The sequence below is a fragment of the Grampus griseus genome (genome assembly GCF_964374135.1).
Source record: "Grampus griseus genome assembly, chromosome: 4".
Lineage (NCBI taxonomy): Eukaryota > Metazoa > Chordata > Mammalia > Artiodactyla > Delphinidae > Grampus > Grampus griseus.
In genome coordinates, this window is record NC_138997.1 from 144,051,003 (window position 1) to 144,069,182 (window position 18,180).

At 63.6% G+C, this 18,180-nt stretch overlaps 1 protein-coding gene across 1 annotated transcript in view; it reads left to right on the plus strand.

The window, feature by feature from the left end:
- The window catches only part of CPLX1 (complexin 1), a gene marked incomplete at both ends in the record, with an annotated part of 34,361 nt that extends 26,273 nt beyond the window's left edge, over positions 1-8,088 (plus strand). The window contains 2 exons of the mRNA XM_082653147.1: positions 866-1,041; positions 7,891-8,088. Coding sequence (XP_082509273.1) covers positions 866-1,041; positions 7,891-8,088 — 374 coding nt within the window. The remainder of the gene's footprint in view (positions 1-865; positions 1,042-7,890) is intronic.
- Positions 8,089-18,180: the final 10,092 nt, after the last annotated feature.

The following is an 18,180-nucleotide window of genomic DNA, read 5'->3' on the forward strand; positions in this document are numbered from 1 at the left end:
CCACCTCGCGGCTCGTTCCCGAGGCGCAGACTCAGCTAGCCTTGGGCCGCGCTTGGGAGGGACCATCACAGGATGAGAGGGCAGAGGCAGGACCTGCAGAGACCGGTGGCTGGAGAGGCGGGGGACAGGACGGCGGTCACAGGGCAGCAACCTGGCCCGGGGTCCACTCAGGAGCGTGGCTGGTTCCCAGGGGGTGTGCAGGGGTGACGGGGCGCTGGCCTCACACCTATTGGCCATGTGTGGGTATGTGCTGGGCGCTTCTGGGGGACTGGCCGCAGGGGCTGAGGTCGGCTGACCCGCAGCGCTAACCCCTGCGCTCCCCTCCCCATGACGCCCGTGCATCCGGGTGCAGTGGGGCTGGGGCCACCGCGGGCCAGGACCACGCTCTGAGGCAGTAATTACGCATCTCTGTCCCGGGGGCCGAGCCAGAGAGGCATCCGAGGAGGTGTTTGTTGTCGCCTGTGAGTCAGGAGCTCGCGAGGAAAGTGCAGCTGGCGAGGCAGAGAAGTTATGGCCTTGGGGCTGCCACATGCAGCCGCCAGCAGCCCTGCACAGTGACCGAGAGCCCGCCAGACGCCTGTCGCCTGTCCCCGGCGCCTCAGCTCACACAGCCGTGCACTCAGCCACGCTGCCACGTTGGGGAGGCTGAGCCTCTGCTGCACTCGGGCCCGGAGAAGACGCACGCGCGCGCACACACACACACACACGCACAGCTGCCCTCAGACACTGGCAGACACACACGCTCCACCCCAGGAGCTCACGCACACGCAGCCGCGGCCCAGAGGCCTGAGGCTGCCGCCCTGCTGGACGGGAGCCAGGCAGGGAGAGGGCGGGCCCTGCCTGACTGCCGCCTCCCTGTGCCCAGGGGCCACCAAGGACATGGGCAAGATGCTCGGGGGCGACGAGGAGAAGGACCCTGACGCCGCCAAGAAGGAGGAGGAGCGGCAGGAAGCGCTGCGGCAGGAGGAGGAGGAGCGCAAGGCCAAGTATGCCAAGATGGAGGCCGAGCGCGAGGTCATGCGCCAGGGCATCCGCGACAAGGTGCGCGCGCGGGGGGGTGCGGTGCTGCCGCCGGGGGCCCCCTCGCCCCCTCCTCTGCAGCTCTAGAGCAGACCCTGGGGTGGTCCGGCGGGAGGGGCACAGGCCGCCGGGGTCACCGCACCCCAGGGTGCACGCCAGCCACACGGGCTCACCGGGACGGGGCTCACTCTGCGCGGCCCCGAGTCCTTCCTGGGCCTGATGGCAGGGACCCGGTCCCATGCTCCCGGGCTCCTCACACGGGGTCAACCCTAGCCCAGCTCTTCCTGTTGCCGACCCCGGGGCTGCCCCAGAGGACCCGGCGGGGGTCCGCCCGGAGGCGGGGGCAGCGCAGCGCAGTCAGGGGCTGGCCCACAGGCAGGCCCTGGGTCGGTGGGTCGTCATGGGCGGGGGAGGCACCTCACCACCCCTGGGTGGGCCTCAAGCAGGGAGTTGGGGGAGCGGACCTGCGAGCTGTGAGGTCTGGTTGGGGGCTGGCTGCAAGCTGGAGGCCACGACCTTTTCCAGAACCATCTGGGCGACCTTCCCCTGTGCGTGAGGGCAGTGAGAGCATCGTTCCAGGTGCGGAAACCGAGGCCCAGAGCAGGGGTGGGTGTATGAGGCTGAGTCGGCAGCTAGGCCACAGGTGGGCTGTGCCCCAGGGGCGTGTCCACCGCCCAGCCTCAGTTGCCCATCCAGCGCCTGGGTCAGAAGGGCTGGAGAGGCCGGGAGAGGGCAAGTGTGGGGCAGCAGCTCTGGCCTTGTCCGGAGTGGGCTGGGCTGGGCGCCAGGTGGAGGACAGGAGCCCTCCCTAGGAGCCCAGGGCGTCCCTGAGCCACGTGGCGTCCCAAGGTCCACACCATCTCGGGGCTCGCCCGCCGCCCTTGGCCCCGCACAGGCCAGGCCCCTCCGTCGAAGGCGCTCGGTTCCAGTCACTGGGTCCTGGGGCCCAGGTGGGGAGCTCAGTTTGGGGGATGCTGCTTCGCTTGCTTCTGTCCTGGCCCCTCACCCCGACACCCCCGTCTCTGGGCCCGAGGGAAGCGCTCCCAGACATTGGGCATGAAATCTGTGGGTAGGGGGCCAGGTGGGGGCGGTGGGGGCCTCCTGAGGGCATCTCCACAGTCCCCAGCCCTAGGGGGACCAGCCAAGGTGCCCGGGCTTCGGGGCGGGACGGCTCAGACCGCAGAGCCCTCCCACCTACTTGGTGTCTCAGCACCTCAGCCTGACGCAGAAGCTGAGGTGGGGGCACAGGCGGGGCGCCTGCAGGTCTCTGAGCCCACAAGGGGTCCCCCACATTGATGGGGGCCACTCACCGTGATGTTCCCCCCACTGGTCACTGGGCACCTTTCCTGGGACCTGCAGAAAGTTCGAGTTGATTTTGCTGGGATGGCAGCTCGTGAGCCCCCCACCCCCAGGACCAACCCTGCTGCCGTCCTGACTTGAGGACTCAAGGCTTTTTGAGCTGTTTGCGGAAGAGCCAGGAAGTGGATCAGACAGCAGAGCCGGCCAGACCCCACTCGGGCTGTGCTGGGGGACATCAGCGTAGCCATCGGGAAATGGAGGACAGGGCTGGGGGGAGTCAGAGGATAGAGAGACAGAGATACAGACAGAAACAGAGAGACAGAGACAGAGTGAGAGCCGCCCAGGCAGAGTATCTTCTGAGACGGGAGTAATGGGGGGTAGCCCCGAGGGTGGGACAGAGACCGAGAGATGGCGGGGAAGGATGGGGAGGTCCGTCTGTCCACTGTCCATCTGTGTTCAGCCAGCCTGCCAGCCATGGCTTGGCCCCAGGTGGACACCTAGTGGGGAATCCTGGGGGGTGAACTTATTCATCCCAGCCCTCGAGCCCCCAAAACAGGTCCCAGTGTGTGGCCAGGTCGGAGCCCCCTGGGGGTGTGGCGCTGTGGGCACGGCTTCCCCAGCCTCCCCCCTTGTGAGCCAGCTGCCCGGTGAGCCCTGCCCCAAGCCTCGGGAGCTGTCCAGGAGCTCAGGTATGCATGTAGGTTGGGGCCACGGCTCAGCCAGGGTGGGGGTGGGGGCAGGCGCTGACAGTGTGGGTTTCTGTGCATAACACACTCCGCTCGTTTTGCCTTTAATAGGAAAGGCCCTTCTGTCCCTCCTCTCTCCACACCCGCCAGTGGCCCCCATTTCTCCCAGGGCCCCAGCCCTACGTGTGCGGTGACCTCTCCCCGCCCCCAACGGGGCTCCCACTGCCCCAGGGCCTTTGCATGGCTGACTGCTCCTCTCTGGAGCCCCCTGAGGCTCCTCCCCCCGCCCCCACTCCTTGCCTGTTTCATTTTGCTCTGCACCTGCCTTCGCCTGTGGCGCTCATGCTTTTTACGTGTGAGCTGTTCATTGTCCTGCCCTCACGGGGAGGACGGGAGCTTTGCCGGCCTGCACCTGCGCTGGGATGCTGAGCTAGCAGTGAGTGAATGAGTGTGTGAGTGTGTGAGTGTGTGAGTGAGTGAATGAGTGTGTGAGTGAGTGATGAGTGAGTGAATAGGCATCAGCTCCAGGGTCCTCTTCGTCCTCTGGGACATCTAGTGGGACTTAAAGGTCACAGAGTGAGTCCCAGTGGAAGTGGGGATGTGCCCCGCCCTGAGGGCAGCTGAGGTCCTGCGGCTCCATGTGAGGCCAGGGGGCAGGGTGACCCTCACCCACCCCCACCCCCAGCCAGGGACGGGCGATGGATCATGTGCTCCCCGTCCTCAGGACCCCAGCTTCCGGGGCGGCCACATGGAAGGCTGCACCCCTTGGCAGAGCCCCAGGGCCCTCCAGCCTGTGCCCCGTGGGTCCCCTGGGCAGGGGTCCTGCTTCCCCAGACGAGCACCCCGCCATCTGGGGCCCGCGTTGGGCGGGTGAGCGCCTTCGCTTCTGAACCGCCTGCACGGGCCCCGGGCTGCTTCTATAGCCCCCGCCAACCCCCAGACCCGCCGTGGCTCCACCAGCCGCAGCGGCAGGCGTCATCCCACCGGGCCCGGGCCTGCTTCCTGCGCACATCCGGGGTCTGATCTGGGCCGCCCAGGGGCCGGGGTGGTGTCCACCGAGTCCAGTGGCCAGGGCAGGGGTCAGAGCCGGCCCCCGCCCCGCGCACTGGCTGGGCCCAGGTTTCCTCACCGTCCCTGCCAGAGCAGCTCTCCTGCTGTCGGGGGTTTAGGCGGGACTAGTGCGCCAGGGCCCGTTCCTGGAGGGCGGCCTGCAGGGACGGTGTGGGGTGTGTTGGGGAGCACACAGACGCCTGCTGGGGCCCCCCGACCAGCACAGAGCTGAGTCCGCCGGGTGGGGGCCTTTCCTGGGTGACTGCAGAGCTAACCAAGGCGGTGGCCACTGGGCCAGGCCTGGGAGTGTGCAGGGAAGAGGGCGATGGTGAGCTGCCCCCACTCGTGGGTCAGAGGCAGCTCAGGACAGGCCTGCCACATTCTGGATGCTGGAGCCCCAGGAGCCCCAGGTGCCCCCTGGCGATGCAGGGTGCAGGCCAGAGCACACCCCTAGCCCCGGCTGTCCTGACTCTGACGGGAGCTCAGCGCCTGGCGCCCCTGCCCACCGACCCCTCCCCCTCCCCACGCCCCCAGGCCCTGCCCCCGCGAAGTCCGCGGGACACCCGTGTCCTCAGAGACCTTCTCCACCCGGTGTGCTTAGGCAGCTCTCTGCTGCCCTCCTGCTCCCCACAGGTGGGAACCCTGGCCTTCAGGTGTGGCTCGCCCAGTGGCCCTCGCTGGCCCCGGGGCTCCTGGTGCCGTGTCTGCCTACCCACTCCCAGACCTCAAGGCTGGTCAGAGAAGAGGGTACAGAGCTGCATGGCACGGGATCCCATCGAGCTGCGCCGTACAGGGCCCCATCGGGTCGGGGCGGGGGCTCCATCAGATGGGGGCCGAGGGGCCAGGCCGGGGTCACGCGTCGTCCGGGCGCCCGGCTCCCCAGGCGACCTCGTCTGCATTCCGGACTTACCATCTCAGGCGCCGGCAGGCGCTGAGCTGCGCGGGTCCAGGTTGGAGGGGAGGCTGGCCCACCTGCGTCATTTGCATACGCTCTTCCTGATTTGCATACCCACCTTCTGGTTTGCGCACGCACTGCCAGGTTTGGTGCTTCCTGCTGCCCACGTTCCGCAGCCTCGAGCCACAACCACCCTCAAGCCAGCGCCGAGCTGGTGGGTCCGAGTCGGTCCGGCCCCCACATCCCAGGTTTATGCTGAGAGTAACAGGTGTGGGCACATACGGATTCCCACCGGTAAGGAGTACGGCATTGCCCAGGGTGCCGGCCGCCCTGGGCTCCCTCCCGGCCACGGGGTGTGTGGTGGGGCCCTGCCGTCTCAGTGGCTGGGGAGGATGGGGGGTGTCCAAACCGGCTCGCAGCCAGACCACATCAGAGTCAGGCTCTGGCGGCACCCCAGAGAGTAAGGTGGCCCTCAGGTGTGCCCAGAGTGGCGTTAGCCTCGGAATGAGCCTCTGGAGCAGCTGGGTTGGGGCCTGGAGTCTCCTTCCTGGACCCTAGAGGGGAGGACCTGACACAGGTCCCTTCCCAACCCCGAGTCAGGGACGCCCCTCTGCTCGACCACATACCGCATGTTCCCGCTCTTACGTGTGTGCCACTGTCACCCGCCCGTTCCGCCAGCACCGTGTGTTCCCCTGAGCATGTGCACCTTTGCTGTGAGTGTGTGTGGGCTTTGGCCACCACAGCCCCCCGTGGTGAGGAGGTCGCGGCAGGTGTGGTGACCCGGGAGGAGGGCTGTGCTCCTAGGGCCAGTCCACCCGAGTGGCTGCAGTCTGGTCGGCTTGTCGCACTCTCCATCCTGAGCTGACCTGACGGTGCTCAGTGCGGAGGCCCTCTGGGTAGCGTGCCGCTGCTCAGAATATACCCTGGTGCCCTACGCCCCCCACCCCGCACGGAGACCCTCTCCCCGCTCCTGGCTCTTGTTCACGGTGCACAGGGGCCTTCAGGCTGCCTGGAGCCCCTGCTGAAGAAGGGTAGACAGACCCGTCATCCCTGCCGCCTCTGGCTGAGGGGACCCAGGCTGCGCTCTGGTCACCGGTGGGCCGAGAGCATGGCCTCCCTCTTCAGACTCTGCTGAACGTGGGCCTTGCCTCCGCCATGCCTGAAGCCATCCGCAGCCTCGAGGGAGGAGGTGGGTGCAGAGGTTTCCCTCAGTAAGCTGGGGAGTGGGACACAGCCAGCCCCCACCCCCCAACCTGGAAACAGAGGGAAGGGTCTTCTTGGAGGGCCAGGGTGCCCTTCCCCCACACACACCCCCACACCTGCCACAAGCACCAGAAGCAGAGCCCACCGCTTCTTCCAGGAGGGGCTGGTGAGGAGAGATGGCCGGGCATGGGGGATCCTCCCCAGGGCCAGCAGTCCTGCACTGTGTGCTCCCCAGGAGGGTTCTGTCTGTCAGTAACGGATAATCCACCATCGCTGACACCCACACGTGCTCCCCAATGCTTCCTCTTTACCTCATCAGTGCTTCTGCTCCCAGACATTCCCTAATGTGTGAGCCAGGACCGCAGACCTGGCCAAGGGGCACCCCTCTCCCCAGCCTGGGAGGGTCCTGAGCTCTGCCCCCCAGATGGGCGACCTGCCCCCCAACACACCAGGCCAGCTTGGTCCCACCAGGTTCCCAGCAGCCCTAGGGCAGGAGGCGTTTCCCTGGTCTCATGGCCGCATGGCCGCAGGCGCACGCGCATCAGTGCTCTGTTCATCCGGGAGGGCTGGTGAGGACGCTGATGGGCCTGGCGGAGTAGGGGTTCGTCTCCTAGAAACTTACTTCCTCAGTTCTGGAGGCTAGAAGCCCAAAATCAAGGTGTCAGCAGGGCTGTGCTCCCTCTGAAACCTGAGGGGGAGAATTCTTCTCTCTTCCGGTTTCTGGGGGCTTCCGGCAATGCATGTGTCCTTGGCTTGTGACAACGTCGTTCCGAACCCTTTCTCCGTTTTCACCTTCTACTCTGCGCATCCTTTTCTTTCTCTTATAGGGAAACTCTCTTTGGATTTAGGGCCCAGGAAGAGCTCATCTCTATTCTTACCTAAGTATATCTGCAAAGACCCTATTTCCAAATAAGGTCACATTCTGAGGTTCCAGGTGACATGAATTTTGGGGGGACACCATTCAATCCACTGATGAGAGGAGATGTGGGAGAGGGCTCAGGGCAGAGACACACGCAGGAAACCAGAATTGGGGGCGCTCAGCAGTGCCCAGGGGTGTTGCTGAGGTCACACCTAGATGGGGTTCCAGGACATCCACCTGGAAGTGACCGCCGGACACGGAGCATGCAGTGACCCCCCAGGGACTGGGGTCTTGGTGGCATCCGGGGGTACTTGGCCAGGCAGGAGGGTGTGGCCACATGTCGCTGGACCGAGGATCTGGGCTGCGTGGGGCCCGCCACCCACAGAACACCGGCTTCTCCACCGCTGTGGGCAGGCGTTCTGCCCCGGCTCCCTCCGCTCCGGGACCGCAGCCCAAGGCGGGCTGAGGACTGCGGCCGCTTCCCCGGAAGGCGGGACCGCGGGGGGCGGGGCCAGGGTGGGGCGGGGCCACGGCCAGCGCCCCGCCCCCACGGAGAACCGCGACTTTCGTCGTCCCCCTCCCCCGCTCCCTCTCCCGCGGTTCCACCCTCAGCGGGGTCCCCCGTCCAGGCTCCCGCCGTCGCCCCCGCCCCTCCCGGCAGCCTCCGGGGTGGGGACCGCCCCTGCCGGGGCTCTTGGTGGTCGTCCGCTCCCGCACACGCCTTTCTCAGCCGCAGGTGCTGCCTCCAGAGGCCCCTCGGCCGATCCCGCCAGCGCAGGGTGGGTCTAGCCCGCCCGGGTCCCGAGAGCGCCCCTCCCGGGGCTGGGACCCGGGGCCGGGACCTGCCCGCCTGAGCCCGCCCGCCCTGTCCCCCGCAGTACGGCATCAAGAAGAAGGAGGAACGCGAGGCCGAGGCCCAGGCCGCCATGGAGGCCAGCGCGGAGGGCAGCCTGACGCGGCCCAAGAAGGCCATCCCGCCGGGCTGCGGGGACGAGCCGGAGGCAGAGGAGGAGAGCATCCTGGACACGGTCATCAAGTACCTGCCCGGGCCGCTGCAGGACATATTCAAGAAGTAACGCCCCTGGAGCTGGACAGGAGCCCGGAGCCCCGCCCCCTCGCCCACCCCCGTCCTGCCCTCCGCGGAGGCGCCTGAAGGGATGTCGGGAGCAGAGTGCAGCCCCCCAACGCCAATATAAGCCATAGCCCTAGGTCTATCCGCCTGCCTGGCCCCCTCAAGCCTGGGGAGCCTCCGCCCGCCTCTCACCCCATCCCCGCACCGCGATCGCCACCGCCTCCGAGGGAGGGGCGCCCGGCCCCCCCACGGCCCCCGCGGTCCGGGCTGCAGGCCCCGGGGACTAGCCCACGGGCTCCTCCGGCAGCGGGTGGATTGGACCTGCCCCAGAGCCTGGGAAGCCCCTTCTCGCTCCTCCCTTCACCGCCCACCCAGCAGGGCCCGTTGCCAGGGACACCAAAAGGGCCGGCCCTGCGTTGGTGGGCGCCTGTCGGGCTCACACTCGGAAGCACAGCCATAGTACGGGGCGCGGTCGTGAGGCCGGGGTGGGGGCTGGGAGGGGCGAGCAGCTGGCGCCTGGGGCTCAACCCCCGCGGTCAGCCTGGACCCCAAGCCCTACCCCGCACCGACGCCCGGGTTGCTGAATCTGCCGTCCACCGCTCCCCATCTGCACCCCTTCCCTTCTTCGTCCACCTGTGTCTGTCCTCCGGCCCCCTCCTCGGGAAGGCTTTGCTTCTTAGGACTGCTGTGGCCCGTTCTCCTCTCCACGAAGGGAGAGAAAGCGATAGGCTTAGGGGGACACTCTCAGACCCCCGTCCTTCACACACCCCTGTCGCTCAAGCTCTTCGGCGTCCGTGAGCAGCCCAGCTGAGCCCGGCACACTCCCCTCCCTGGTTGGCACCTCCTGTACCCTCCGAGGCTGCTCGGGGGACACCCTGCCCTCACCCTCCGAACACCCACACCTTCACCCAGAACCGGGGAGGAGGCCCAGAGCCCTGTGGGCCGAGCGCTGTGCACCGGCAGGAGGGTGTGGCGCGGAAGGCCGGCCCCGCTCCCTGCAGGCCCTCGAGGGGGTCGTCCCAGCCGCAGAGCCCGCCCGGTTGGACGGAAACGACCGCGGACCTCCCAGCTCCCCCGTGGCCTCTGCCCTTGTGTAATTTGCATCACAATATGTCGAATCTCAGGTAAATGAGGTCTTCTGTGTTTGAGGAGTTTTATCTCGACAGAAAGCCCATCACCTCGGTCCCTGGGGCCCTTTCTGTCCACATCTAAAGTTCATCGTGTCCAGTGTTGCGGGCCCGGGGCGCGGCCCTCCCCAGCTCCTTAGAGAAGCCATAACGACTAGACGGCAATACCGACCCCTGGCGCCCACCCCCACCATCCCCCGCCGTCCGCGCTGCGCCCCGACACCTCCCGGTTCCTCGTCTTTTTTAAACGCCTGTTTTCACACTTTAAAAAGCCAGCTCTGAGCAGACAGGGCGTCGTCTCGTAGAAACCCCGCATCCTGTCCCCAGCGCGTGGGGCGCCCAAGCCGCCGAGCTTAGTGTAGACCGTGGATGTCCTCTGTCCGTCTGTCCCGGCGCCTGCGCTTCCTCCTGCATGTCGGGGGCAGCTGCGTGTGTTCTCTCTGGATGGAATCACAGCCAATAAACACCACAGTGATTTAATGTGTGTGGCCATTCCCTCCGGAGCCCTGATTTCCCTGGGAGGCGATGGGGATGGAGGGTGCAGCCGGGGTCATGGCGGGAGGGCCGGGATGCACACCCTTTGGGCCCTGTTGGACGACCCCCACTAACCCCTGCACCCGGCCAGATGGGAACACCTTCCCCTTTTGCTGGGGCCGCTGCAGGGGCTCCCCGCCGCCCTTTCTCCCTAAGGAAGTCCCGGCCAGAGCCATCTCCCCTTGAAATGCAGCCCGGCCCCTTCCTCAGCGCCCCCTCCCCCCAAGTCTCCCACCTGCAGCACAGGCCCCATCCCTGGCCTTTCCTGCCCCACAGCTATACCGGGCCCTGGGGCCCAGGTCCCACTGTGCTGGCCACACCTTGGGCCCAGCGGGGAGCTGAGGCTCAGCCCTGGGGTCCTGCCCATCGTTGGTCTGGTGGTACCATCCCTCCTCCCTGTGCCCTCAGGGAGGCATCTGTGTCCCACACCTGCCTGTCGAGGCTGAGGCCTAACGAGGTGCCCGTGGGACCTGCTGGCTCTGAAGCCTGGCCCGGGGTACCCCGACCCCACCCCGAGATGCCACGGCCACGTGTGTCCCCAGAAAGGCCTTGTTTGACCTCCATTTCTGGGGGCCTCTCTCCAGGAAAGTGGTATCTGTGACCTTCCTCACACTGCTGGCTGAGAACGCCCGGGAGCCTTCCAGCAGAACCTGCCCAGTCTCAGCAAACAGAAAGGACACCCCTGTCCCCTTCCCCACCCCCATTCCTCTTCCCCTCCCCACCGAGCTGTGCCCAGAATACTGCCCTGGACCCATTGCCCCTTTGCCTCTGCCTCGGAACTCGGACAGAAGCCTGTGTAGCCAACTCTGGCTTTGGGATCTGTGAGCCACCGCCCCCAGCATAGCTCCTCTCAGGAGGGCACCCCAAGCAGGCCCCATCATCAGTCCCCACCCCCAGCCTGGCCTGGACTCATCTCAGTCTTGAGCAATGAGCCAGGTGTGCCGGTGACCTGGATCGCCTTCCCTTGGGACCCCAGCCAGCCCTTCCTCAGTGCCTGTTGGGGCAGACCCCTTGGGTGCCAGGTCCCAGGACTCCAGGGAGAGGCACTCGCTCACTTCAGGCTTGCTGAGCCCCCGTGCTGTGCAGAGCTTTGTTCTAGGCACCGGGGGTAATTGAGGTCCCTTCCTCCCGGGACTGATTGCTCCAGTGGCCAGATGATAAACACATAATAAGTCAGGTGGTGGTTTCTTCCGTGTAGGAAACTGAGCAGGATAAGGTGGCAGAGAGGATGGTAGGGTAGCTGTTTCACCCCCGAGGAGGTGACATGCGCAGACAGGCCCCAACGAAGAAAGGAGGGAGCCCCGTGGGCCTCTGGTGGGAGCGCATTCCAGGCAGGGAACAGCAGCGCCAGGGCCCTGAGGCAGGAGCCAGCTGGGCACTTCAGAGTGGCACTAGGGCTCCGCCGACCGTGCCCTTGCCCCTGGGCTGGCTTTAGGACCACACTGCCTCTTCACAGGGTCTCCTTCCTTTCAGAAGTTAACTCTATTTTGACAAAGCAGAGCCCGCTTTGATACTCGGCCCCCCAGAGACGTCCTGCACTGCGCAGCAGGCGGGTCCTCGCCCTGGTCCCTGTGGGCAGCCAGCCCGGGGCAGCACTCTGCCTGGGTTTGTTGTCTCTCCTCTCAGGCGCCCTGCACTCGCCCAGCTGTACGATCACCAGCCACTTAACCATCAAGGCTGTCACGACACATTTTTAAAGATCTGGCAATAAAGGGCCATCTTGTCTAGTTGTGCTAATCTGCAGCTAGACAATCCTGCCGTCCACAATCGCAGCCAGCGGGGCTCGGTGAACCCTGGGTCTGGGCCACCTGTCCACACAACTGAGAATCTGCTCCACTCCTGCCTCAGCCGGTTCCCGTCAGGTCCGAAGGGAGGGGTAGCGTCTCGGGTGAAGGGTGGGTCTCTTGGAGCCGGGCTCGCGCTCGGGCCGAGGGGCGGGGTTGAGGAAGTCGAACTGGGGAGCTTGGCTTGGACAGGACTGGGGCGGGGGTGGGAGTCAGGCTGGGGGGCGGGACCTGGGGCGGGATCGGAGACGGGATTGGGGGGGCGGGCTGGGCCGGGACTGGAGGCGGGGTTTGAGGGGGAGCTCAAGCCGGGGGGCTCGGCTGGGGGCGGGATCGGAGGCGGGATGCGGGAAGCCAGGATGAGAGGCCGAGCTGGAGGCGGGACTGGGGATTGGCTCGGGCTGCTGCAATGCCTGCCAGTGTCGGTCAACATCTACGTGGCCCGGAGGATGGAAGGGCCTCAAGGCAGGACCCAGCCCAGTGCCACTAGACCTGGGCGCTGAGTCGAGGCGTCGGGGCCACGCGCGGACCCCTGGCGTCCCCCGCCCCCGTCCCGGCCCCGCCCCCGCCCTGGACGGCCTGAGCCAATCAGCGCGTGCCGGATCAGGCCGCTGCGATTGGCTCCGAGAGGGTCACGTGGCAGAAGCCTGTTTAATCGGAGCCCGGGAGACGCCAAAGCAGGAGGGGTGGTTCGCGGCAGGTCTGGGACTGTCCTCGGGCTCGATACCCGAGTGTCGTCCCTGTTGCCCCCCCACCCCACCCCGCGCGTCCTCCGAGCCCTCCCCGGGCCAGGCTGAGCTGCGGCAAAAAGGGGAACGCCCGTGTCCCAGAGGACCGCCAGCTGGGGTGGAGGGCAGCGAGGTCCAGGCGGGGCACTGACCCAGTGCTTACGAGGCCCCGCGCTGGAGAGGAGACGCGCCCAGCCTGGTGCGCACAGCTTGTGTTGGGACAGACAGCAGAGGGTCGCCACCCTCGCCCGGGGAGCTGAAGCCAGCTCCCGGTGGGGTCATCCCTCCCGCCCAGCGGCCCTGCCCCCAGACTGGCCCCCCGAGGTGAGGCGGTGAGGGTGTGAGGCCCGGGTGGTCCCAAGCTGGCTCAGCAGAGGTTTCTGCCTGTCTAAGGACAGAGCTGGGGGAACCACATAGTGGTCCCTGCGGCACCGTGGGAGCTGGAGCTGAGGAGGGGGCTCGGGGGTGGAGGAGGCTCCAGCGGCAGTGCTGGCCGGTAGTGGGTCTTCACTCTGCTGCCTGAGGCTTGGGGAAGAACCAGAGTCCTGGGCACCCAGAATCCTTCACTATCACATCGCTTGTCCCTGAGGGTGGGGCCTGGCTGTGCCCCAGGGTCTCCACTCAGGGCCGAGCACCAGCCCCCAGGCCCCAGTGGTGCCCAGGGTGACTTCTCAGCTCCGAAGATGAGGCATATGGGAGGTGACGTTTAATTTGATTTCTACAAAATAAACAATGTTTCTTGGACCCTTGAGTGAGTGCATTGAGATTTATGCTGCGGAGAGGGCAAAGGACGATGCCGGGAAGGAGAGGAGGGCCCGGCCTGGCTGGGGAAAGGCCTGAGGCTGGGAGGGGACAGGGTGAGGCCCCGGCAGAAGCTCCTGGCTGCCGCCCTGCTGCAGCAGGAGACCCAGGGGCTGGGGGGATCCTGCGCATGGCTCCTGCCGTTCCCTCTCCCTGGCTCTCTCCCAAGTGCCCAGTGCAAAGATGGCTTCTTGGAAAGGCAAATGTTAATGGGTTGTTGACTGGCTTTCGAGCCCCGCCCAAGTGCTGACCTTTAATTTGCTTCAATCTGTGGGTTCCACCGGCAGCTGAGCAGAGCTGCTGCAGAGAGAGCTTGCCCACAGGAGGGCCCTGGGCTCTGTGTCCAGGAGGCCAAACCCCTGATTCTCTCAAAGGAGTCCTAGATTCTAGGGTCTGTCAGCCAGAAGTCAGCCTCTGTCCACACATGTCCACCAGGCACGGGCCGTGGGGCCCTGGGGTGGGGGGGCAGGCACTCCCCATCACACCTCCTGGCCCCCTCCCTCACCCGCCCAGAACTGGGGCCAGACAGTAGGGGCTGTACCTGGCCAGAACTCCCAGGCTTAGATGGGAGGTTGACGGTCTGCACAGGTTCTCTCTCCTGCAGTTAATTCCTCATACAGTGAGCGGAAATAAAGTTCAGTAAGTAAGCAAAATTCACCAATCAGGAGGAATTCACCCATGGCTGCGGCAGGAAATATACAAGATGAGCCTGGAAACAAGGAAATGCTAAATCACAAACCGGACCCACAATGATGGGGCATGAGAAAGGGGCGTAGCAGCCACTGACTGAGCTCCCAAACCTGGCCCAACGTGAGCAATGTCGTGCTGGAGAATAACCCATGAGTCCACGCTAGGGTACATGGTTTAAACACATAAGTAAGTGGGGGGGAAGAGACAAATCTGCCACGCAGAGGGGTCCACGTACGGAGATGGAGCAAACGCCCCGCCCCTTCAGCGTGGGCTCCACTTGCTGACTTCCTGTCGAAGCACACAGTGTGGTACAGGAGTTAACAGGGTAAAAGCGAGTGGGGAAGGCTGACTGATGCCACCCCCGTCCCCAGGGGATTGAGGTTACTTTCAGCAGCGACTGGTTGAGTTGGTAGCAGGTGCCCATGATGTGATGAGATGAGAGAGGAAGCCTACCTCTGGGGTCCCCAAACTCGTAACCCCAGTCTAACCCTGAGGAGAACATCAGACCCCATTTGAGGGCCATTACACACCTGATCAGCGCTCCTCAAAACTGTCAAGGTCATCAAAAACAAAGAATGTCTGAGAAACTGTCACAGCCCAGGGGAACCTGAGGGGGCATGACGACTGATGTGATGTGACATTGTAACGAGCAGGACCCTGTGGGGCCTTCCTGGGACAGACACCTTCCCCGCACATGTCCTCCACCTGCCTCTTGTTTGTAGAAAAACTTTAGCCTCCTAGGCCTTCCCTAAGTTCCAAAGAATACATTTAATCAGAGAAGTGAGAAAATGCAGAGACAAACAGAAATAGTCAAGCAAGGCAAAGTGATAATAGTTTAGCCATTAAACACAGTCAGGCACCTGTAGCTCCTCCCCAAGGGCTACCGATAATACTCTGAGCACGTCCTTGAGCTGCTTCGCTGACACTGAAGCCTCCACCAGGTGGGAGAAGCTATGCATGCCACCCACAAGCACGCAGACTCCAGGTCAGTTAGAACCAGAGGCTGATGGTGTTGCCTCCCAGTTACCTCACCACCAACCAATCAGAGGAATGTCCACCCGCTGAGCAGGAACCCGACAACGCCCCCTCGATCACCCTGTCTTCAAAAACCCTTCCCTGAAAGCCATCAGCGAGTTTGAGTCTTCCGAGCACCAGCTGCCCTGGACTCCTCGCCTGGCGCCTGCAGCGAGCGCTGCGCGTTCCTTCACCACGGCCTGCTGTCGGTAGACGGGCTTTACTGTGTGCAGGCGAGTGGACCCAGTTTGGCTCCTTAATAACACCCTGGAGCAGAAAAAGGACATCAAGTAAAACAACTAAAGGCATCTGAGCACAGAATGGACGTTAGTTAATGCAAATGTGTCAGTGTTGGTTCATTCATTGTGACAAGACGTTAAGAGGACGGGAGACTGGGGGCGGCGTGTGGGGAACACGCCACACTATCTTCATAATTTTCCTGGAAATCTAAAACTGTTCTAAAAGTTTACTGAAAAAGGCATAATGCAATTCAGTTAACATTAAAACCAGCCCCTGAATGAAAGACCGACCCAGGAGAGGGAAGCGCGGGTTCAGCCCCGAGCCAGCTCATGCGCCCACACAGCCTGAACCCACAGCGCAGTCCTGGCTCCTTCCCGGCTCTGGATGACGCCCCCCGGCCCCGCCCCGTGGGGTGAACCAGGCCGGGTGGCCTGACACCGTCCTGGTCCAGCACAGGTTCGCCTGATTGGCCTGGCCCCTGCCAACCTCTCAGGCCACTGAGGTGTGCAGGGTCCTGGAAAGCCCAGCAGCCCTCCTTCCCAACGCAGATGGAAAAGCAAACCGGCCTCAGAGATGGGGAGAGAGCAGAACCTCGCCTGCGTCTAAGCTGGAACCCAATTCCCGACAGAGCTGGCCCAGCAGGAGCAAAACGGGGGGAGCCCGCAGGGCCAGGAGCTGCCAGGCTACAAACAAGTGGCCACCCGGGCCCCCCCTGGAAGAAAAATAACTCAGGAAACACAACGTAAGAACATGAATTCAATCACCATCAAGTTCTGTGGGAAAGCATCTCACACATCCCTTCAGTAACAAACAGAACACAGAGCGAGCAGCTGAAATCAGGAAGAGATACAGAGATTCAGAGCGCAATTAGCAAACCTGGCCTACTGAACATACGTAGAACTTCGCACTCAACTGAAAAGGACAGAAAATTACATATTCTTTTCAAGTTCCATGAATATTTACAAAAATTAACTGCTGACCGGGCCATGAAGCTATAGTCCCAACAAATCATGGAACTGGCAAAAAGCACAACACATGGGGGACTTCCCTGGCGGTCCAGTGGTTAGGACTCCACGCTGTCACTGCCGGCGGCCCGGGTTCGATCTCTGGTCGGGCAATTAAGATCCCACAAGCCGCTCAGCATGGCAAAATGAAAAACAAAATACCCCAAAAACCAAACACGCGGTCTAGCCTCAGGGCAGCTAGTCTAGAGATTAACAACAAAGAAAGGTTCAGAAACCCCCATGTTTGGAAATTAAACTTCTAAATTATCCATAGGACAGAGAAGACATAAAAATAGATTGCTGTGTTTTTAGTATGTCATCATAAATTGGTTAAAGGACTGAAATAATAGAATATAAATATGTATATTTAACTCACCAACTTGTGGAAGAATAAATGGAAAAAACCTTGATTTGATCAATAGGGGGAGAAACGAGGGGGGAGAAAAGCAAGTAGAAAGTACAAAAAGGGGGCAAATCCAAGTCCCAATATGTCCAGTTACATCAGCCGTCAGAGCAGCTGACGGGGTGGCCGCCTGTGTCCCGGGACTCTCTGCTGGTCACTCTGGTCACCTCCCGGCTGCCCGCATCCGCTGCTTCGTCTGACACCTTTTTCCAGACGGCAGCTCTGCCTTTGTGTCCAGCCGCAAGTCCCAGGGAGCTGACACTGTAGCACCGGCGGGGGGGTGGGGGTGGCGGGGGGATGCGGGTGAGCTACCCCAGCTCCTTCCACCTGGAACCAGACAGGGAACATCTCCAAGGCACGTGTCCCCCAAGTCCCAAGCTCCCCCACAGGAGTAACCTTTGGTCACCATGAGGCTGGCTCAGGAAGGGGCCTCTTCTGTGCCAATGTCCTGCAGCTGAAATCCTCCAGCAGTGCCCTGCAGCAGAGCAAGTTAGGGAGCGAACACACACGATGGGCGTCTCGGTGGGAAGGGACCTCTAGGATTTGGGGGACGGCGGGTGATTTGGGTGGAGAGTTTGAGGAAGCGGGCTTCGTCCTGGCTCAGGTGCCATCAGGAACTGGGGGACCTTCTGTGATGGGGCTTCTCAGTACATCTTATCTGGAGGGGAGAGGGCTAGCGGGTAACACTGTGATCGCTAAACACGGCCAGGGCGGGGATGCTGGATCACTTCTGTGGTCAGAGTTTACGTTCTGTCTGTGCTCGGATGCAGTTACTACGCGCTCTTGTTTATGTCTGGATCCATCAGGGCGGCTCTGCCTGGTGGTGCGTCGTGCGAAACTGCTTCTGTTCGAAGGGGGACGCCAGCACCTGGTGGGGGGGTGGGGCCGGCTCCCGGGGGTGGTGGTGGTGAGGGCTCAGCTCCTGGATGTCAGGGCTGCTTTGCTCTTTCACACTGGCTGCCTTCCATCCCCGAATCTCACCCCTGCTTCTCACGTGGTAATTCTGCACCTCCAGGTGAAGGAGTTGGACACCAGCCTTTGTCTTTGGGGTGAATTCTGGGTGACTGTCCACACCAAAAGTGGACTGAGAAAGCAGGCCCTCAGGATGAGATCGGAGGGGTGGCTTTTGGCCAGTGGGGAGGGTTACACCCAGTGACCACACCTGTCCCCTGGTGACGTGCCCAGCACCAAGGCCATAACAGCCACGGCAAGGCTGCAAGGCAGCTAGCTGGTCACTGTTGGTGCCACCAGGATCCTAAAGGGCGTCGACACCCTGACTCAAGGGGCCTCGGGCAGCCTATCCAGAGACCCTGTTTGTCCCGCTACAGCTGCCCAGGACAGGGCTGTGACGGCGGCAGGCCACCACGTCTCCTGCGCTGAGCTGGGCCTTGCTGGGGACGAAGCTCACGGGGTGGAAGTGCCCGGAGGGAGCCCGGGGCCATCTTGAACCCCTTTCCCTTGGAGGCCTGAGCGTGAAGGGCGGCCTCCCCGCAAGCTGTCGCCCTCCTCTTGCAGCTGCTGCCCAGAGAGTAGGGTCCTGCCTCAGCCAGACTGGGCTGGGTCGGAGGGGCAGGGCCACAGGACCCTGAGCTCCGCCATCTGGGTCCGAGGGTGCCGGGCAGTGGGCAGGGCACAAGGCGGGTGCTCTCCTGCGGCTCTGAGATTTGAGTCCCGGCAAGGACTCTGGAGCTGGTCCTAAAGTGGAGAAAACCAGTGCCCTTCCGTGGACGGGCTGGAATGGAGATGCTGTACCCAGCAAACACCGCGAGGG